General features: G+C 49.0%; 1 protein-coding gene across 1 annotated transcript in view; it reads left to right on the plus strand.

Moving 5' to 3' along the window:
* The window catches only part of LMNA (lamin A/C), a 61,753-nt gene that overhangs the window by 32,887 nt on the left and 6,644 nt on the right, over positions 1 to 22,222 (plus strand). The window contains exons 2-8 of the mRNA XM_056853033.1: positions 10,553 to 10,709; positions 13,464 to 13,589; positions 15,928 to 16,098; positions 19,181 to 19,306; positions 20,994 to 21,214; positions 21,336 to 21,549; positions 22,106 to 22,213. Coding sequence (XP_056709011.1) covers positions 10,553 to 10,709; positions 13,464 to 13,589; positions 15,928 to 16,098; positions 19,181 to 19,306; positions 20,994 to 21,214; positions 21,336 to 21,549; positions 22,106 to 22,213 — 1,123 coding nt within the window. The remainder of the gene's footprint in view (positions 1 to 10,552; positions 10,710 to 13,463; positions 13,590 to 15,927; positions 16,099 to 19,180; positions 19,307 to 20,993; positions 21,215 to 21,335; positions 21,550 to 22,105; positions 22,214 to 22,222) is intronic.

The raw sequence follows: 22,222 nt of genomic DNA on the forward strand, positions 1-22,222 counted from the left end.
CTGGGGCTTTGTTTTTGCACTTCTGACTTTGTGCTTGCTTGCTTGAATGTTTAAGATTGGCAGGTGCTTTGAGCTGCCCCTACCTCTGAAACAGAGGGGCTTGCTTGTGAGGGCACTGGAGGTAAAAGAAGTGCTTAGAAATCCGGAAGGTGGCTGATAAAAATCTCAGGGTGGTGTTGGTGGGGAGATTCTCATTGGAGTATTCGGGTGTGTCCCTTAATGCAACAGGAGCGGAAAAATCCTGTTTTTATTCCCTGGATAGGGAATCCTATCCAGTTGGCTCTGATCTGGCAGGATGGTGGCGTTCTGCACGCTTCCCTTTGGTTTGGTAACGGCTCGCTCGAGACCAGAAAAGAATGGATGAGTCACAGAGAACGTGGCATATCGTCTCCTCTCTCCCCTCGCAGTTGAAAGCACCAATGGGATTTCCCTCGCCTGTCCTTTCCTGGCCTTGTCGCATTTCCAAATGCAACAAGCTTCCAGTGGGGACTTTGAAAACCCTGCCAGCTCTCCCCAACTCAGTTTTAGAGATATTTCATATAACCATTTTAGGTGATTGTTTCTGTTCATCCACCAGCTAGGGGTGCCAACCTCCAGGTGGGGCCTGGAGGTCTCCCAGAATTACAACTGATCTCCAGACCACAGAGAATAGTTCCCCTGGAGAAAATGGCTGCTTTGGAGGGTGGACTCTATGGCATTATACCCTGCTGAAGTCTCTGCCCCAAAATCTCAAGGGATTCCCCAGTCTAGAGTTTGCAACCCTTCCCGCCCCTGCCCTGTAGTACCTCTGCCTTGTAGATAAGTACCAACGAAAGTGTTAGATTTCTGGTGTGTCTCTGCACAACTTGTTCCAGCAAGCTACTGTCGGGCTCTTTGGGACGAGGAGAGGTGGGTCGGTTGACTGCACAGAAGAACCAGGTTGGCCTCCTGCAGCAGTGAGTTGCCCAGGTTGAAGAAATTGAGCAAGACTGAGAATCTGTACCACTGGATTAGCTTTCCTGTTATCAGCTAATTTTCTAGGCTGGGAGGATTTTAGGCTGTTACATGGGAAGGGCTGTGGCTCAGTGGTGGAGGCATCTGCTTGGCATGCAGAAGGTCCCAGGTTCAATCCCTGGCATCTCCAGTTAAAAGGACCAGGCAGTAGGTGACATGAAAGACCTCTCTACCTGAGGCCTTGGAGAACTGCTGCCTGTCTGAGTAGACAGAACTGACTTTTGAATGTACTGACTTTGCTTCGCTAATGCATGTGAATCTCTTGGCTGGAATTGTCTGCAAAGCTTCCTTCTAGTAGACAAGGTAGCAGGAAACCAGGGCCTGCTATGCAATATGCCTGACAGCTCCTGCCCTGGAAATAATTCTTCGCAGACTTGAGCGAACAAGTATCGAGCTGTGGGGGGCCGCCATCTTTATTTGATTTCCCTCTACTGACTTAACACTGGTGGACTTGCTGCTTTGACCGAAGGATGAGGAAACAATTAAAAGCCCACGATATTCCATGTAAGGGGAAGTTAGGGCAGCTGATGGTATTGTCTGAGATTGTGATGGTAGTCTGGCAGGCTCAGATTCTGATATGCGTCTTACAGTTCTGCTGTCTTTCAGTAGTTATCCAATGCTGTTACTTTCTGTCAGGCGGGCAAGAATAGGGACGTGTGTTCAGATGGGCATTCCCATTGAAAGCAGAGGACAGTATCCACATCTGGATGGTTGTGAAGACGTGCATTCAATTTAAACCTTGCCATTTCTCAAAAAGAATGGGGTTGCCCTGAATCCTCTGCAAAATTTCTGCAGGTACCCAAGTCACATGGAGTGCAAATGCAGAACATGAGGCTAATAAAAGGATCAGTTGTACAGTTTAGATCTGGAACGTGTACACTTATAAAATGCTCGTAACTACTCCCCCCCCCAATAAATTCAACTCAAACGTGAACCAGTTTTGCCGGAAGGGATGGGAAATATTTGGGCAAAGTGCCCGCAGCCTGCCAGAGAAGGGCTGGCAGCACCTCTTGGAGGGTCTGATTTGGCCTCTGGGCTGCCAGTTCCTGATCTCCGATCAGTTAGAAGCTCCTTGCTGGATTTTGGCCAGCAGGGCAAGGCTTGAATCAAATTATATGTTGCGAGGACACCGGTTCTTTGCCAAGAGCTTTCTGAAGACAACCCCAAAACTCACGAGCATTTCAGGGCAAAGCCGGTCATGTTTCTCAAGTGTCACTTTTAGTGGCGGACAGCTAGGGTTGCCAACCTCCAGGTGGTGGCTGGATCTCCTGCTATTACAACGGATCTGCTGATAGAGATCAGTTCACCTGGAGAAAATGGCCGCTTTGGCAATTGGACTCTATGTCACTTAAGTCCCTCCCCTCCCCAAACCCCGCCCTCCTCAGGCTGCACCCCAGAAACCTCCTGCCAGTGGCGAAAAGGGACCTGGCAACCCTACAGACAGCAGGAGATTTATAAGCTCTTGGAAGGAAGCTCCCTAATTTTTTATAGTTTAACTTTCAATGGTTGATTTTATGCCAGCTTCACAAACCTAGGCCTGGGGGAAATCATACAAACTCAGGAATCCAAAGTAGTAATAGTCTCTCCTTTAATGTCAGTTTGTGATTAGGAAATGAATAATTGCAATCTGTACTGGTGGTGGGACGCTTCCTTCTGCAAGTCCAGAGGGGAATCCCAAGTCTGGTGTTTTTTTGGTGGTGTTTCCCCCCCCCCCCCATCAAGTCACATCTGACTTATGGGTTTTCAAGACAAGAGAGGTTCAGAGGTGGTTTGCCATTGCCTACCTCCTTGTCATGACCCTGGTATTCCTTGGAGGTCATCCATCCAAATAGTAACCGAGGCCGAACCTGCTTAGCTTCTGAGATCTGATAAGATGAGGCTAGCCTGGGGCTATTCAGGTAGAGCCACATGAAAATATCTGCCTGTGGTTACGGTGGAAACTTCTCACTTCAAGCTGGCTGGTACGCAGTTCTGGGGGGCAGTGGAGCCACAGTGGGGGGCAGGTGGGCCATTTGGCCCAGGCCTCACGTTCATGTAGGGCTGCCAGGTCCCTCTTTACCACCGCCAGGAGATTTTTGGGGCGGAGCCTGAGGAGGGTGCAGTTTGAGGGAGGGGAGGGACTTCAATGCCATAAACTCCAATTGCCAAAGCGGCCATTTTCTCCAGGTGAACTGATCTCTGTCAGCTGGAGATCAGTTGTAATAGCAGGAGATCTCCAGCTAGTACCTGGAGGTTGGCAACCCTACGTTTAGGGCCTCTAAAAAAGCACTTTGAAGAAAAATAATGAGGATTAGAAATGCCAGCTTCCTTTTCAAAACAAAATCTGAAAATTCTTCAGCTGGGCAAAACAGTCACCAGACGGATGTGCGAGGAATGTCCACCTTGCTAATGGCTAGATTTTCTCCGCTGATAATGGGTATCTGAAGATCTCTTGCTTATTTGCCTTGTCTGTTTCCTTCATTCCTCTGCCTCTTTAAAGCCATGCCCTGAATCCTGGAGGGGAACGTTCTTTTTTTCAGATGCTCTTTGTGTAATCTTTGGTCTGGGCTTGTGTCACAGGGAAGACAATGCCCCAAGGAGGAAAAATATCAAGAGAGAAAAAACAACTCATTGTTCAATAAAGGTTTATATAGATATTTAAAGGTTTTACCGTAATCATATACCGGTAAGCCATTTTATTGTCTTGACACACAGTGTCTCTGCACAGATTTTTTTTTTAAGCCACATTGTCAAATTGCATAGAATACTGACCTGCAGTCTGCGCATGGCTTGCTCTCATTTGTGCAGTGACTTTGACAGACATGCTGGCGAGCAAATTGAAAGCTGGTTTAGTTGCTGTCTAGCCTCTCCAGCCCCCATTGCAGGCAGGCGAACTGCTTTAAAAAGATTATTTTTTTTAACAGTGCATGTCATTTATCCAGTGAGTCATGCATCTGTTGTCCTGTCCCCCAAGGGCAGGGGGGAGATCTCCAAATTCCCCTTTGTAAGCTTTCAAGTATGTGGTGGCTTTAGTAAGTTAGAATTCGGAACTTCTGAAGCAGTGAAGACTAGGACAATAATAAGGGAGGGTGCCCTCAGTCATTATCCTCTTGCGTTTTGCTGCTATGCAGGCAGGCGCCTCTCCTGCAGTCTATTGCTAGGTGGTTGGAGGAACAGGCCCATAGCTCAGGAGCAGATATGCTTTGCACCCGACGCCATCACCAACATCTCCGGTTACAAAGATCTCTGATGGCAGGACTAGCCAAGCCACCTGACTGACATCTTAAGGGAACCACAACCAGACAGAGTGGTCAGGAGGGGCCAGAGGCCAGTCTCGGGATAGGGTGGGTCCATATGTTCTCGAGCAGAATTCCAGAAGGAGGGTTCTACTTTTCGCCGCAGGTCCTTTGCAGCTCAGTGGTGGAGCACATGGTCTTGCATGCACAAGGCCCAAGAGTGGTGGTTAGGAGCGGTGGACTCTAATCTGGAGAACTGGGTTTGTTTCCCCACTCCTCCACATGAATGGTGGAGGATAATCTGGTGAACTGGATTTGTTTCCCCACTCCAACACACAAAGCTAGTTGGGTGACTTTGGGCAAGCTACAGCTCTGTTAGAGCTGTCTCAGCCTCACCTAGCCTCACAGGGTTATTGTGGGGAGGGGAAGGGGATTGTAAGCCAGTTTGAGTCTCCCTTAAGTGGTAGAGAAAGTTGGCCTAAGGCCCTGGTAGGGTTGCCAGCTCCGGGTTGGGAAATACCTGGAGATTTTTGGAGTGGAGCCTGAGGAGGGCGGGGTTTGGGGAGGGGAGAGGCTTCAAATCCAGTCCAATTGCCAAAGCGTCATTTTCTCCTGATGAACTGATCTCTATCGGCTGGAGATTAGTCGTAATAGCGGTAGATCTCCAGATACTCCCTGGAGATTGGCAACCTTAGGCTCTGGACAGTCAGAGCTGAACAGACACCATCTTGGGAGAAGTACACCCAAAGGCCCGACTCCGAAATAGGCATCTTAATGTATTTTTGGCATGTGTGTCTTAAAACATGCTATCCTTAACAAGGGAGGAAGTGCACTGTGTATGCTCAGAGGCCCTGTGTTGCAGGACGCCTGTTTTTAGAGCCAGCATGGTGTAGTGGTTAAAAGCAGTGGCTTGGAGCGGTGGAGTCTGATCTGGAGAACCGGGCTTGATTCCTAGCTCCTCCACATGAGCGGCGGAGGCTAATCTGGTGAACTGGGTTTGTTTCCCCACTCCTCCACATGAAGCCAGCTGGGTGACCTTGGGCTAGTCACAGCTCTCTTTGAGCTCTCTCAGCCCCACCTACCTCATAGGGGTGTCTGTTGTGGGGAGGGGAAGGGAAGGTGTTTGTAAACCGGTTTGATTCTCCCTTAAGTGGTAGAGAAAGTCGGCATATTAAAAACCAACTCTTTTTCTTCTTTTTAAATGCCGCATTTGGCCCACTCCAGCTCGGCCGCCACCCTTCAACGAAGCGGCAGAGACCAGTTGCTCCCTTGTTCTTCAAAGGCAGTCGCGCAATCCCAGCCGCCTCTCGCCCAGACAGCTCCTGCACAGAGCAACTCCCTTGTCCGGCGCATTCCAGCCCTGCGCGCCTGTTCTGTCTACAAAACGGAGCATTCAGTCTTTTGCTTTCCATCATCTGTTTAGTTGGTGTCTTTTTTTTAAACAAAACAAAAAAAAGCAGCTGCGTTTCGCTTTCCCGCTAGCTGCGCTTCTCTCGCTTGCATTCCCTTTCCCCCTCTCCGTTCCTCCTCTGCTTCCCTCCCGCCCTCTTTTGTACTGAGTAATGGAAACTTGGATCTGAGCTGATTATAAACTTTGGATTTTCTCTTAGCTCAGCCATATTTATAGCTTTCCATCCTCTTCTCTGCTGCCTCCTGCCGTCTCTCTCTCTCTCTCTCTTAAAGCTAAAAAAAGGCTTTTCTTGAGGCTCCCGTTTTTACTTTGTTTCTGTGTACTGGTAAATGTTAAAGTTTAATAGAAATTGTAGTAGCATTTGCCTGGTATACTTCCTGCAGATTTATTTACAGATCTTTTTTATTTAATTAGACTTGCAGCCCGGCTAGTCCCAAGGGTTTAGGATGGATAGTAATGTGCGAATTAGCGTGAATTAGTCTATCTAATCTGTCCCTGTCACAGGCCACCCGCATTCAGCACATTTATTTAGTTAGTTAGTTCATTTCTCTACCAAGCAGCTCAGAGCAGGGTACATAATTCTCTCCTCCTGCATTTTTATCCTCACAACAGCCCTGTGAGGTAGATGAGGCTGCATGTGTGTGACTGGCCCAAGGTCACCCAGCGAGCTTCCATGGCCGAGTGGGTTTTGAATTTAGCTGTCCCATATCCTAATCTCACACTGCTTCCAACAGCAACAATATCCTAATCTCACACTGCTTCCAACAGGCTCCAGCTTTGGCGAGCCTCCTGAAGAAGGGAGTTGTGAAGTTTACTGGTTGTGTCAAGTTGGCGGTTTTTATTAAGGATTTTGACAAACGTTTGGCTTATCAGAAAGAGAAATCTGTCCAGAGAAAGAAGAGGACTGTCCAAAGATATTTGTTTTTAATGTGATATTTGGCCAGATAGTTGTGATATTAATGTGATATTTGGCCAGAGTGAGAACTCATAGTTGATTAATTAAATTGATTGGGGATCTGTGTATCATCAAATTTTTCTGCCATCTTAAAATATATTGATGGAGGATAAGCTAATGTACAACTTAACAATAAGGGATAAGTTTTTGCTTATTAAAGATACTCTGATATTTTTCTTTTCAATCCTTGTTACAGTAACAAGGCAAAACAAAAAAGCACCCCAAAACTGGCATCTTCCCTTCAGACCTGCAGATTAAAATTGTACTGAATAGTTTATCCTGGTCAATTTTAATTGGTAGAGCTGAGAACTAATTCACACGGAGGCTGAAACCCTCCTGGAAACATGTCTCCCACCCTGTGCCATGGTTGACCTGTGAACAGTTTGCTGTTGCTCTGGCTTCTTTCCCATGTTTCCTGGATCAATCCGTTCACCTTTGGGGAAGACTCGGTTGCATCTGGGAGTCACGCAAATCAATCCCTTCTGAGCTCAAAGTGGGTTTAGTATAGGGTTGCCAGGTCCCTCTACGCCACCAGCGGGAGGTTTTGGGGGCGGAGCCTGAGGGCGGGGTTTGGAGAGGGGAGGGACTTCCATGCCATAGAGTCCAATGGCCAGAGCGGCCCTTTTCTCCACGTGATCTCTGTTGGCTGGAGATCAGTTGTAATAGCAGGAGATCTCCAGCCAGTACCTGGAGGTTGGCAACCCTAGTTTAGTAATTATCTGCAAAGGCTCTAAAATGTTGGCCAGTGCTGTTATCCCAAAATTTCAGCTGTGGGAGGTGGGGAGGATTGAAAGCTGAGAGAGAGTAACTTGCCCAAGGCTCACCTAGTGTGTCTGTGGCAGAGTTAAATTTTGAATCATGGAGCTTACGGTGTTTGCTTAGTTCCACCGTATCTTGCATGGGAATTTTCAGGTAGACGTTCTAGTTTTGCATCTGAGCACTGGTTCTTTTCTTTTTGTTCTCGGCCTCATGTTCTGTCGGAGCTGGTCACAAAATCATCTGTAAGGTGGGATTTCAAACAAGCTCTCTGAGCAGCTCCTTGGCCAGCGGAGCATTTCGCAGGCACCCGAGCATTGCAAGATCATAAGCGTCGACTTTCGAGAGAGTGCCTATGTTAGTTCGACTAAGCCTGGATAAGTCTTCTGAAGTGGGCCGTGAAATGGCGGCTCTTGTCAGAGACTGGAAATATCGGCGTGCTGACTTTCACCATCCTGAGGGTGAAAGCCTTATCTATACCTGATTTCAAAGAGTCCTCGAATTCCTTTTCTGCCTGCGTCTTTGGTATTGCATGCTGTGCATTGAAAGGCTTGCGTTGTCATGTTGCCGGCGTTGTGTACATGCTGTGTTAGAAATCGTCACATTTTCTGTTGGGTAACCTGTGTGAGTTCTTTCCCTGAGGCTCGATAGAGCTTGTTCTGGTCGGTGTCTGGATGGAAAATTGCCTCATAAGCCACTTCTTGGAGGGTGGGTGTGGAATCTCTCCGTCTAGTACAGACCTCAGGATGAGACACGGTTCTCATGTTGCCTTCACAATGACCCTGTGAGCAATGTTAGGCTGAGACATTATGACTGACCCACGGTTACCCCAGCAAGCTTCCATGGAAGTGTGGGGAACTGAACCCGGGTCCCCCAGATTCTCGTTTGATGTTCTAACCATTATGCTCCGTACAGGTGAAGGTCACTGTGGATTGTGTTGCAGTGCTTCATGTCATGGACTAATATTGATACAAGTGATTTTATGAATAATATATAATTTAATACAAACACAAAATTAATGTAAATGTAAGCAACTTGTATGCAGCCCTGTTCTGGCCTCTATGTATCTGTGCTGAACATGCCAAATACACATAAAGTCACACTGTTGTAATTTTGTGTTAATATGTGTGTGTTAAGTGCCGTCAAGTCGTTTCCGACTCATGGCGACCCTATGAATCCACTTCCTCCAAAGTGTCCTATCCTTAACAGCCTTGCTCAGATCTTGCAAACTGAGGACCCTGGCTTCCTTTATAGAGTCAATCCATCTCTTGTTGGGTCTTCCTCTTTTCCTGCTGCCTTCAACTTTTCCTAGCATGATTGTCTTTTCCAGTGACTCTTGTCTTCTCATAACATGTCCAAAGTGCGACAGCCTCAGTTTAGTCATTTTAGCTTCTAGGGTCAGTTCAGGCTTAATTTGATCTAAAACCCACTAATTTGTTTTTTTGGGGGTCCAGGGTATCCGTAACACTCTCCTCCACATTTCAAAGGAATCTACTTTTTCCCTATCAGCTTTCTTCAATGTCCAGCTCTCTCACCCATACATAGTAATAGGGAATACGATGGCGTGAATTAACCTGATCTTGGTTGCCAGTGACACATCTTTACACTTCAGAATCTTTTCTAGTTCCTTCATGGCTGCCCTTCCCAGTCTCGATCTCCTTCTGATCTCTTGGCTGCAGTCTCCCTTTTGGTTGATGATGGAGCCAAGGAATAGAAAGTCTTCAACAATTTCAATTTTATCATTGTCAACCTTAAAGTTGTGTAATTCTCCTGTAGTCATTACTTTTGTCTTCTTGATGTTCAGTTGCAGTCCTGCTTTGGCACTTTCTCTTTTAACTTGACAATATACCCAAACAATATCACAGCTCTATGGATACATAGAGGCTAGAAAAAGGACTACATACAAATTGTTTATATTTACATTAATTTTGTGTTTGTGTTAAATTTATTATATATTATTCATAAAATCACTTGTATCAATATTAGGCCATGGTTTCATGTTGATTTGGGTACCTTATTGAACACATGCTGCCTTATACTGAATCAGACCATCAAGGTCCATCAAAGACAGTATTGTCTACTCAGACTGGCAGCGGCTCTCCAGGGTCTCAGGCAAAGAGATCTTTCACATCACCTACCTGCCTAGTCCCTTTAACTGGAGATGCCAGGGATTGAACCTGGGAACTTCTGCATGCCAAGCAGAGGCTCTACCACTGAGCCACAGCCCCTCCCCCGTTTTCTAGTTTTATAGGGTTAAGTTTCCCCCCCCTTTTTGTTGTTGTTGCAGTTCTTCATGTCTTCCAGTCTGCTGTCTGTTTTTGGGAAAGGAGACATAGCAGAGGCTTATAAAATGTTGCATGGTACTGGGAAACAAACAGAATAGTTTTCTCTCTAGAGCTGGGAGTTTCTGTACCAAATGAAACCGATGGGTGGCAGAGTCCGGACAGGCAAGATAGATTTATTTCACACAGTGCTTCATTACCTTAGGAATTTACTGCCACAAGATGCGAGGAGGCTTTGAGGGAGTCAATTCTGATGCACGGAGGGTAACCCTATCAAAGGCTATTAGTGATGATGGCTAAGTGGAACCTCCGTGTTCAGAGGCAGTGTACCTCTGGATACCATGAGGGCAACAGGGAGGGAGGACTATTGCTTTCATGCTTGTGAGCTTCCTAAAGACACGAGGCTGGCCACTGTTGGGAAGAGGAGGCTGGGCTGCTTTTGAAGGATCCAGGGGGGCTCTCATTTTACACATCCTTGTGAGGGTGAACTTAAATTGCATTCCGCAGACAGAGAAAGAGATATTCCTGGCTGCCACGTGTCCAGAGGGCCAGTTCAAGGGATATGTGCCTCCTGAGATAATGTGGAGGAAGAGGTTCATTTTCTTACTTAAATGTGCCAGAATTTATCTCGTGTGTACAAAACTCCTGTAGCAGGCTGAAGTAGCACTTGAGCATAGCAATTCTGGGTTCAGAGGCAGTCTAGATCTGAATCCTAGCTGGGGGTGGAGGGACAAATGGGGAGGGCTGTCTCCTTCTGGGTTTCAGAATCTCCTAGGCAGCCAGCGCTGGCGCCACTTGGACTCTTGGTCTGATCCGGGAGGACCGCTGTTGTGATGTTGTCCATCTCGCAATTTCCATGCAACGGGGTTACGGCATCTCACAAGGTCTCTGAGATGGAGGCTTAATGGACGCTTCTCTTTTTTCCCCCTTTGCTTTTTAGGAACACCAAGAAGGAAGGGGACCTGCTGGCCGCCCAGGCCCGCCTGAAGGATGTCGAGGCCCTTCTGAACTCCAAGGAAGCTGCCCTCACCACTGCTCTGGGGGAGAAGCGGAACCTGGAAAATGAACTCCGCGATCTGAGAGCCCAGCTGGCCAAGGTAAGTGACCCCCAAGCCCTTCTAGTATTCCTGTGTCAGGGCCCAAGCAAACTAGGCTGCGTCTCCCTCTAACTTCTGCCCAGTTGGCGGGGATGGGTTTGAAAATAGGGCGAGGAAAACCATCGCAGCCAGAACAGCTCAGAGTCTCGTGGTACCCAAAGGTCTAGCGGAATTGTTGTAGCAGGGGTTTTGTGGGCCACTGGATTGATTGGTTTTGTACCCCACCCTCACTCCTCAGCCAAAGGCCGGCTCAGGGTGGCTGAAATGGACTCCGGCATCCAAAAGGTTATGCCAAAATCATCTTGTTAGTCTTCAAGGTGCCAGAAGAGTCTTGGTGATTTAAGAAGAAGTTTGGTAGCCTTGAAGAGCCACCCCTTTGTGAAAATAAATGTTTGATATACCTGCATGATGGGGGTAGCTGTGTTAGTTTGTCAGTAGCGGTAGAAAAGAGCAAGAGTCCAGTAGCACCTTGAAGACTGATACAATTTCTGGCAGGGTATGAGCTTTCGAGAGCCACAGCTTACTTCTTCAGAACTCACGAAAGCTCATACCCTGCCAGAAATTTTTTTCGTCTTTAAGGTGCTACTGGACTTTTGCTCTTTTCTACTGATATATGTGCACACGCACCCCTATATGTAAATACATCTACGGATACATAATCTGCATTTCAGAGCTGTCATCTGATTCAAAGAATTTTGGCCCATTTAATCTTGGGAACTGTACTTGGTTTAGGTTGAATCCCTACATTCACTTCGCCCAAAAAGTTCAGTTGCGACTGGAGCTTTGTTGTTAGGGAGCCTGTCCTCTGAAGAGGCCACACTGGCCAGTAGGGGGAAGCAGAGTCCACAGACTGCGCACGGCAGCGCCTCAATTCCAGTAATAATTTATGGATTTAGGAATGAGACAAAAATAGCGCTCTCAGGGCCTGCTGCAGAATGCAGGCAGCTGATTGTGTGTGTCGCTGCCTCCCCCTTGTGTTCAAACTAGCTCCCTGCAGCTCCAAAACTTGGCAATGCAGAAGGCGGTGCAGCGAGCATTTTGGTCATGTGTTTTCCCGCCTGCGCTCCATGCGCTGTTCCTGCACGCCTGAATGAACATTCTTCGAGTGAGAAAGCGAGGAAGTGGCCTTGGAAAGGGGGCAGAGCGATGGCATGAGAATAAAACTCCGCAACTGCAGCAAAAGGGCGCTTTTCTTTCCCATTTTAAAGAAGGAGAGTTGGTTTCTATATGCCGACTTTCTCTGCCACTTAAGGGAGAATCAAACCGGCTTACAATCACCTTCCCTTCCTCTCCCCACAACAGACTCCCTGTGAGGTAGGTGGGATTGAGAGAGCTCTAACGGAGCTGTGACTAGCCCAAAGGTCGCCCAGCTGGCTTCGTGTGTAGGAGCGGGGAAACAAATCCAGTTCACTAGATTAGCCTCCGCTGCTCATGTGGAGAAGTGGGGAATCAAACCCGGTTGCCCAGATTAGAGTCCACCGCTCTTAACCACTACACCACGCTGTTTTATGTAGGAGAGTCACCCCCTCCAAGTTTCAAAGTGGAAGGTGAGGCCGGCTTTCCATGCCAAGGGCCAAGATGGATCGGATGACTATTGTAGGCCTTCCTATCCCCGCAGGCCAGACCTTAGGGTACTTCAGGTTGCTCTACTCCCAGGAAGAGTTTGAGGAGATTTGGAGTGCTTTCCTTACAAGACAAGGGCAGTTGTTTTTTTAAAGTTTCATTTGGAGGGGTTACACAACAGGGATCTACAAAGTTACCCATGGTGTAGTCAGGACATGAGCAAGGAGTGTTTCCTTCCCAGTTCTTGTGTAACAGGACAAGAGACCCCATAATACTGGTCAGTCCAGCTAGACTGAGGGTAGACAAAGAACCTGTGGCGTCTGCTACCATGAGACATGGTAAAGACCACTGGTGAAGATGTCTTCAAAAGGGGATTTGGTCCATACGTGGAAGAGGATTGGTCTGACAGCCTGGGTAGCTGAATGAAACCTGCATGTTCGTGAGCAGTGTATACCTGAATACCTGCTCTGGAATACAAACAGTGGGGCAGAGCTCTTGCCTCCGTGTCCCCCCGGTGAGATTTCTGGAGGTATCTGGTTGGCCACTGTAAGGAACAGGATGCAGAACTAAATGGACTTCCGCCCTGATCCAGCGAGGCTCTTTTTATGTCCATCCACTGTCAAACCGCATTGTTATCCTGACTCTTTCCTCTACATGGCCGGTCACCAGGAGCTATAGCCGTGTGTTCCCCCGGAGTGATTGAACGTACAAAGCTGTGATCCTGGATCCTGCCATGGACTATAGAGCCAGTATGGCGTAGTGGTTAAGAGCGGTGGTTTGGAGCAGTGGACTCTGATCTGGAGAACTGGGTTTGATTCTCCACTCCTCCACATGAGCGGCGGAGGCTAATCTGGTGAACTGGATTTGTTTCCCCACTCCTACACACGGAGCCAGCTGGGTGACCCTGGGCTAGTCACAGCTCTCTTAGAGCTCTCTCAGCCTCACCTACCTCACAAGGTGCCTGTTGTGGGGAGGGGAAAGGAAGGTGATTGTAAGCCGCTTTGATTCTTCCTTAAGTGGTAGAGAAAGTCGGCATATAAAAACCAACGCTGCTTCTTCATTGAAAGCTGTGATCCTGGATCCTGCCAGCATAGCTACCAAGTTTCGAGCAGCCTGTCCAGTAAGAGCTGCCTTTCATCCTGTTCCATCAGTGATGCGTTTTTCCTTTTTTTCCTTTTCATCCTTTCCCAGCTGGAAGCGGCTTTGGCTGAGGCCAAGAAGCAGCTTCAGGATGAGATGCTTCGGCGGGTTGACGCTGAGAACAGGCTGCAGACCCTGAAGGAGGAGCTGGACTTCCAGAAGAACATCTACAGCGAGGTGAGTGTGTGTGGGTCTTGCAGAGGGGCACTGGGGGCGTCGCCTTGGCTGTTGTGCCCTCCCGCATAGGCTTCAGTTTCTTCTTGGCACCAGAGCAGTCGCCTTTGGGCAGGGATGCCTGCTGACTAGTTTTTTAAAGGCCTGGACATTGTTTTATTCCCTCGGCTGACGTGCAGAGATCCAAGGCTGGGGAAAGTGCAAGTAGCAATGCTGATGCAGTTTATCTAATTAAATAATTTAAAACATTTACGTATTAGCCGCCTTTCTACTTTATAGGAATTCAAGGCAGCTTAAAATGTAAATAATAAAATACAAATCAGCATTTGTCAGGGATGCTCTAGGCCAGTAGTTCCCAAAATGGGCTGTACCACCCCTTGGGGGACGGTGGGATTACCTAGGGGGGCACTAAGAGGCAAGGGGGAAGCAGGGGGGCACTAGAGATGTCAATCAACTGTGTTGTTGGATAAAGTAGGGGGAGCTGGGGTTGAGTTTGTGGAACCAAGAGGTTGGTGGCCTGAAAAGTTTGGGAACCACTGCTCTAGGTCGATCCTGCATTAAGCAGGGGGTTGGACTAGATGGCCTGTATGGCCCCTTCCAACTCTATGATTCTATAATAAAAGACATAAAAACCACCAGTTACAATCAATAATCTGAAACTTTAGGTGAACAAAAGAATGGTTGACCTGCATGTGTTGAAAGGAGGGTACGCAGATTGTGATGTTAATATGGGAGAGTGAGCATTTTATAGTGTTGTGGCTATTTATTTGCAGTGCACCTGGAAATAAAGCCACAGATAAGAGGCAGACAGGGTGGTGGTGTCTATTTACTTCATTTATACCCTGCCTTTCTCCCCACCTGGGAGAATATCAAAATATCAAAAGAACTCAGAGCTTGTTAGTACTATCTACACACCAAGGCCACAGTGGTGGAAGGGAGTCAGTAACAGCAAGGGAGGGGGGTGGGAAGAGGGAGAGACATTCCAATCAGGGGCCCGTCAGACGCTGCGCCTGAACCAAAGAACATCAGGAGACCTGGACTGCTTTTACGAGTCCAGGGGGGGGGGAAAGTACACAAGGCATATAGACCCTCACATTGGGAACCCAAAGCGGCTTACATTGTTCTACTGCCCTCCATTTTATCCTCACAACAACCCCGTGAGGTAGGGTCAGCCTGAAAGTTTGTGACTGGCCCAAGGTTCCCCAGCAAGCTTCCGGGTGTGGGGGGGAAGCAGAGATTCGAACCTGGGGATCCTGGTCGGAACCTCCTACCACTGCACCACAGTGTTGTTTTTCCAGGGGAATTTGGCCAGAGTAGTACGTAGAGGTGTGTGGGTTTTCTCTGCTGCCTCAAAAAGCCAGTCAGGTAGCAAAAACCCAGAGGCCAACAAGGCCGCTACCTTGTCTTGGGCCACAAATCAGTTGCCGCAGGGCCCACTGTGGTCCCGGTTTCCCCAGACAAAGGCTGAGGGTACGACGTAAAATAAGAAATGACAGCATGCTTGGTATAATCACTGCCTAGACAAGGGGAGAGTTCTCTTCCCAAAGGAAAAGCACTCAGGTCACACTCAGGGACTCCTCAGAAAGAAGAAATTTGGTACAGGTTTTGAGGCGCTCGGTCAGGGATGCTACATTGTTTGAAAAGAAATACAGCCTCAGGCATGGCACCCCCATTTTCTTTGGACATGAAGTCTGCAAGAGAGCTTTGGTCTGGTCAGCTTCAGGTGTGTTGGCACCTGGGAATTAACCCACAGGGAAATCCCGGTTCATCTTCCTGCTGCCCTCTTGGCGTTCTACCTCAGTTACTTGGGTTGTATAAAAACTCATTCTTCAAAACTGATTCCAGCCATGTGTCAATTTGGGGGGCGGGGAATGGGAATCTAGAAGTTCTCTTCTCCTTCCTTTTCACCTCATCCCTGCCATAAAGCTTGGGTTGTTTATGTAGAAAACATACCTAGCGCCTTTTTACTTCAGTTCACAAAACGGCAGGCAAGAAATGGAGAGTGGTTTTATAAGTTGATTAAAAGAGGAATTACAGTATTAAAACAACCAAGTAGCAGCAGCAACCAACAGCAGAGGAAATACAGCAGGGGGAAAAGGGTTGATTGCTGAGAACAGGATGGAAGAAGACCACCTTAGCTTGTTTGGGGGATGCTGTAACAAAGGTTGATAACAGACATCCTTCGGGAAAGCGTTCCAGATTTCTGGGGGCTGCAACAGGAAAGGCCCTGCTTTTTTGTAGGATCCAGTCGAAATCACTGCAGGGCCTTGTTGGCGTTCTTAAATTGGGGGAGTGGGGGGAGGATGCTGATATAATGCTCACTCACTCCCTTCTCCTGCAGGAGCTTCGTGAGACCAAACGCCGCCATGAGACCCGCCTGGTGGAGATTGACAACGGTCGCCAGCAGGAGTTTGAGTGCAAGCTGGCCGACGCCTTGCAGGATATGAGGGGCCAGCAGGAAGCCCAGGTCCGGCTCTACAAGGAAGAGCTGGAGAAGACTTACAGTGCCAAGGTAACATGCTCACCTCGTCCCACTCCAGAGTCTAGAAACAGGAAGTGGGGAAGTGGCCAAGGGCACAGGGGATCTTCGAAGGCATACGTTGCCTCCCTCTTGCTGTTCTGCGGAGACTTATAACAGAGTAAGGGCCAAATTAGACAGTGTCCCTGGCTCTGACCCAGAGACACCACCTCAATTTCCAAGGCTAATGAGGGAGATTTAAAAACATGACAAGAGCCTGATCCCGGTCAGGCCTACAGTGTGGTGGGACACAGTGCTCCTTGTCTCCCCCTGTCTCCGCCTTTTTGGCACTTGAAGAGGTGTGGGGGAAAACGAGTGCCTCATCCCACCACATATTGAAGAAGATGAGGAGTTGGTTTTTGTGTGCCGGCTTACGATCACCTTCCCTTCCCCTCCCTACAGCAGGACACCCTGTGAGGTAGGTGGGGCTGAGAGAGCTCTAAGAGAGCTGTGACTAGCCCAAGGTCACCCAGCTGGCTTCATATGTAGGAGTGGGGAATCAAACCCAGTTCTCCAGATTAGAGTCCACAGCTACACCAAGCTGGGCCCTTGCAATGTTTTTAAATAGCCCCCGTTAGTCTCTAAGAGGGCAGTGATGTCTCGGTGTCATACCTGGGGGACACTGGCACGTCTAGTTTGCCCCTGAACGTTCCTCCTGAGGATGTCTCTGGCCACTGTAGAAAGAAGCTGCTGCTACTTTTGTCGAGAGCACAGCAACGAATTCTGGGACATCCCTGCGCAGCTTAGCTGACCGTCTAAACCAGGGGTCGGCAAACTCATTAGTCAAAAGAGCCAAATATCAAGAGTACAACGATTGAGATTTCTTTTGAGAGCCAAATTTCTTAAACTTAAACTATATAGGTAGGTACACTGTTTATTAACTTAATAAACTTTAATTAAAGTTTTAAGTCTTAATTAAACTATAGGTACACTGAATAAAACTTGATATCATACTTAATAGTGATCTTATTTATTGATAAAAATTAAATTGTAAGTCCCTGCCATTTCCCCCTGCCCGTCCGGAGTCCTCGTCTGGAGGCCTGGTTTACTGCCACAAAAGCCTATTGGTAGACCTGGCCTCCGGCTGAGTCCCATTGGGAGGCCAGGTCTACCCATTGGCTTTCTTGGCAGTAGACCGGGCCTCCAGAGGCCCATAGAAGCCAATTGGTAGACCTGGCCTCTGAAGGGGGACTTTTTCCCCTCCTTGGAGTCCAGGTCTACCGCCAAGAAAGCCAATGGGTAGACATGGCCTCCCAATGGGACTCAGCCGGAGGCCAGGTCTACCAAAGGAAGCCCACCCCGCCCAACAGCTGATAGGCGGGGGGGCAGGAACCGCCAAGCCGCCCGCCCAGCAATCGCGCGGCTAGAGGGGAGGGGAGGCTTTAGCCTCCCAACCATTGAGGGCAAGGGAAAGGGGGACCCGGCCATTCTCCACGGCGGAGGGGGGGGGGAGAGAGCGCCTGCTCGCCCTCTCTCTCTCTCTCTCTCTGAGCAGGGGCTCCGAACCAAGTTCGGAGAGCCGCACTCAACGGCCCATAGAGCCGCATGCGGCTCGGGAGCCGCAGTTTGCAGACCCCGTCGGTCTGTTTTTTCTTAATACAGTGTTGTCAGCATACAGGGCAGACATTACAGAATTCTGTAATCTGCAAAAGACAGCCGCCTGCCCCAAGGTGTTTACATGCTGACTGATGGAGGCCCAGCAAACAACGGCAGTGAATAAGCTTTGTGTCAGCCAGAGCTGATGGGACCCCGATGGCTCAGTGGTTAAATGCGCAGAATGCAGAAAGCCCGGGTTCGATCCTCAGCCTCTCCAGGGAGTTCGATCACGATGGGTAGCCGTATTTGTCTGTAGCTGTAGAAAAGAGCAAGAGTCCAGGATCACTTCAAAGTGATTTCTTCACTTATCTGAAGAAGTGAGCCAGCATGGTGTCGTGGTTAAGAGAGGTGGTTTGGAGCAGTGGACTCTAATCTGGAGAACCGGGTTTGATTCCCCACTCCTCCACATGAGCGGTGGAGGCTAATCTGGTGAACCGGGTTGGTTTTTCCGCTCCTACACATGAAGCCAGCTGGGTGACCTTGGGCTACTCACAGCTCTTTACAGCTCTCTCAGCCCCACCTACCTCACAGGGTGTCTGTTGTGGGGAGGGAAAGGGAAGGTGATTGTAGGCCGGTTTGATTCTCCCTTAAGTGGCAGCGAAAATCAACTTATAAAAACCAACTCTTGTGACTCACGGAAGCTCATACTCTGCCAGAAATTTTGTTAGTCTTTAAGGTGCTACTGGACTCTTCCTCTACAGGGAAAGGATCTCATGTAGCAGATGTCTTCTTGGAGAATCAGAGTAGGCCATACTAAGCCAGTGATCCAGCTTGGTATAAGCTGGATCCAGTCATCCAGCTTGGTACGATCTGGGGGGGTGGAGTCTAAGGCTTTGTGGGAAAAGGTGCCGCAGAGTGGTAAAGCTGCAGTACTGCAGTCCAAGCTCTGCTCACAACCTGTGTTCGATCCCAACGGAAGTCGTTTTCAGGTAGCTGGCTCAAGGTTGACTCAGCCTTCCATCCTTCCGAGGTTGGTCAAATGAGTACCCAGCTTGCTGGGGGTAAAGGGAAGATGACTGAGGAAGGCACTGGCAAACCACCCCATAAACAAAGTCTGCCTAGGAAAGATTGGGATGTGACGTCACCCCGTGATCAGGAATGACCCGTTGCTTGCACAGGGGACCTTTACCTTTTACCTTTACTTGGAGCAGAAGAGAAAGTGCACACCATGCAGGTGTATTGGGAGGGAGCTGGCATAAAGGGGGGATAGAGAAGGTGTAGTGACTTATTCATTTAGAAAACATGCCTAGGAAATAAAGGCACAAAGAGAGTGGGGGACACCCACAGACAGAACATTCAGGGTTAAGAATTTGTGCTGGTACATCAAGTCGGTGTGGCCAGAAGGCGGTTTGCCCTGGGTTTACACAAATCTGGCCTGCGTCTCAGCGCTTACCATCTTCAGCGATTTAGAAAACCTCCTGATGGCTCAGTCTACACCCTCCCTTCTGCATCTCACCCGTGATGTTGTCCTCCTTTCCAGATGGAGAATGCCAAGCAGTCTGCCGAGAGGAACAGCAACATGGCGGGGGCGGCCCATGAAGAACTGCAGCAGACCCGCATCCGCATCGATAGTCTGTCGGCTCAGCTCAGCCAGCTGCAGAAGCAGGTAAGGCTGCCAGGAAGGGCTGCTGGGGAAAGGCAGGCAGCGCTTCACGAGTCCAGGCCTCTCAGAGTACCGTAGTGGTGGTTTGTCATCAGCATCGGATGCCTTAACCCAGAGGGTTCCGTTCAAACATTGTTCAATAAAGCTTATGCTAGCCATTGATTCTGGAGGCAAAAAAAGCATGCACGATGCTCCACAGCACACTTCAATGCTGTTTATTTAACTCCAAGGCACTTTGGTTGATACACTTCCTCTTTCCCAGCTCTTCGGTTTAAAGCTTCACCACGTTCTAAGAAAATACAGTTAAGTCTAACTTGATGCACTATTTTGCTGTGTCAGTGGATTTATTTATTTGTTGGTTGGTTGGTTTGTTCATTTATTTATTTATATCCTGCTCTATCCTGGCCAAAGCCAGGTTCAGAGCAGGTTGCATCATAAAATCATATTTTACATTATAAATGGACGACAAACAATTTAACACGTCAAAATCTTAAATGCTAAAAACCCTAAAATCCGACAATGCCCACACCATGGGGCACAGTGGTCAGCGGCTGGTCCAGAGGCAGCCAGGTCCCCCAGTTTATTCAAAAGATTTAATTTAATTTAATCAGAAATGACGGAGGGGAGGCCTGCTACAATTGATTGATTGGCCAGGCACTTATGAGGTTTGAGCGATAAAAGTGGGGGGGGGCTGCGAAACTCGCTCGGAGGAGTATCCCATTCTCCCCCCCCCCCATTACCATTCGGCACGACTCACCTGGCTGCAGCAGTGTCTGGGAGCTGCTCTGAGCCCAATTTAACGATGGTCGCTGGTCTCTCGCTGGTCTCTCATCCAAGATGCTAACAATGACCATCCCTGCTTAGCTTCCAAGCCTCTGACAAGCTCTAGGTATTCAGGCCGCCAAGGGAGACTATAAACATAAAAAAGTGTTAGGAAAAAAGGACTACATCAGGGGCGTTGAACTCAATTGTTACAACGATTGGATATGACATAAATGTCAGTTCATTGGGCCAGGTCATGTGTACTATAAAATTTAATGCCAGGTACCGGAGATACAAACTTTAAAGAAGACACAGTCAAAGCCGATTAATGATATTTTTTTACTTAAAATACAAACATGCATAACACAATAATACTCTTACAGTATTTTCTTTTTAACAGTCTTTGATCGTTGACACCTTGGGACTGGGGGAGGAGGGTGGCTGCCTCAGCTGGCTCGCGGGCTGGATAAGAGCTCTCAAAGGGTTGGATCCGGCTCCTGGGCCTTACCTTTGACATCCCTTGATGACATGCTGCAAACTCAGTATTTCCTGAGGACTTGGTTGCTGCCGAAAAGGAAAAAGTTTGTGTCTCCCCTTGGCAACTGTCCTAAGGAGGCAGAATCCCTCATCTAGGGGAGGGGCCGTGGTTCAGTGGTAGAACATCTGCTTGGCATGCAGAAGGTCCCAGGTTCAATCCCTGGCATCTCCAGTTAAAGGGTCTGGGCAAGTAGATGATGGGAAAGACCTCTGCCCGAGACCCTGGAGAGCCGCTACCAGAGTAGATAGTACTGACTTTGACGGACCGAGGCTCTGATTAAGTATAAGGCAGCTTCATGTGTTCATGTGTCTCTCTTGGCACCTTGGCACCTTTGAGTCCCTGGAGCTGGACTTTGCTGCCTACCGCTTCCCTCTTGTGCTTCCTTCCCAGCTCTCTGCCAAGGAGGCGAAACTGCGGGATCTTGAGGACGCCCTCTCCAGGGAAAGGGAAACCAGCCGCCGCATCCTGTCCGAGAAGGAGCGGGAGATGGCCGAGATGCGGGCCCGCATGCAGCAGCAGCTGGACGAATACCAGGAGCTGCTGGACATCAAACTGGCCTTGGACATGGAGATCAACGCCTACCGCAAGCTCCTGGAGGGGGAGGAGGAGAGGTCAGTTCCCGGCTGGGCCAGGACTGTGGCGCTCACCCATTTCCCCCCCTATTGGGATGGGGGGTGCGGGAAGTAGGGGACTCCTTCTCTACTCACTGCCCTCTCCAATTCCTTCCTCCAGGCTGCGCCTCTCCCCCAGCCCTTCTTCCCAAAAGTCCGGCGGCAGGACCCGGATCTCCCACTCGTCCGCTCAAAGTGCTTCCAAGAAGAGGAAGCTGGAGGACGGGGAGAGCCGCACCAGCTTCTCGCACCACGCCCGGACCAGCGGCCGTGTGGCCGTGGAGGAAGTGGACCTCGAAGGGAAGTTCATCCGTCTCAGGAACAAGACTAATGAGGTAGGGGTGTGTGTGTACAGGGGGATAGGGGCAGGGCAGTCTTAGCAGCCTCAGAGCCCCCCAGGCAAAGCAGTGTACCGGGGCCCCTACCTACACAACCACTCATAGGAATAAACATGTAAATGGCTGATACAATTAAAGATATATTTATTGGTACTTCCAACAAATGTGGCCCCGTGGTGCAGAGTGGTAAGCGGATTTCAAGCAGTGTCATAGCGTAGCAGGGCCTGTGGGCCAAACAACGGATGTGCCGGTTTTCTGCATCGAGGGGCGTGCAGGCTGGTCTGTGGTGTGCGGGCTTGGGATGTGAAAGAACGTATGAAACCCAGAACCGCACCCGTCTGGGTTCTCTTTCTGGGTGGGGGGGGGGGCAACGGGGCCAGCCACACATCAAGTTGCAGATCAAGCATGGGCCACCTTGCCAGGAGGGACCTAAATGGCTTCTGCTTTGTTTTGTTTATTCATTTCCTCATATTTATATCCCGCCCTCGTTCCCAGCAAGCTGGGCTCAGAGCGGGTCATAACATTTAATTCCATGATGTGGCTTTTCCCCCAGGACCAGTCTTTGGGAAACTGGCAGGTAAAGCGCCAGAACGGAGAAGAGGCCCCCATCTGCTACCGGTTCCCTCCTAAGTTCACCTTGAAGGCTGGACAGGTCGTTACGGTAAGTACC

This window comes from Euleptes europaea, chromosome 7 (genome assembly GCF_029931775.1).
Source record: "Euleptes europaea isolate rEulEur1 chromosome 7, rEulEur1.hap1, whole genome shotgun sequence".
In the NCBI taxonomy this organism is placed as follows: domain Eukaryota; kingdom Metazoa; phylum Chordata; class Lepidosauria; order Squamata; family Sphaerodactylidae; genus Euleptes; species Euleptes europaea.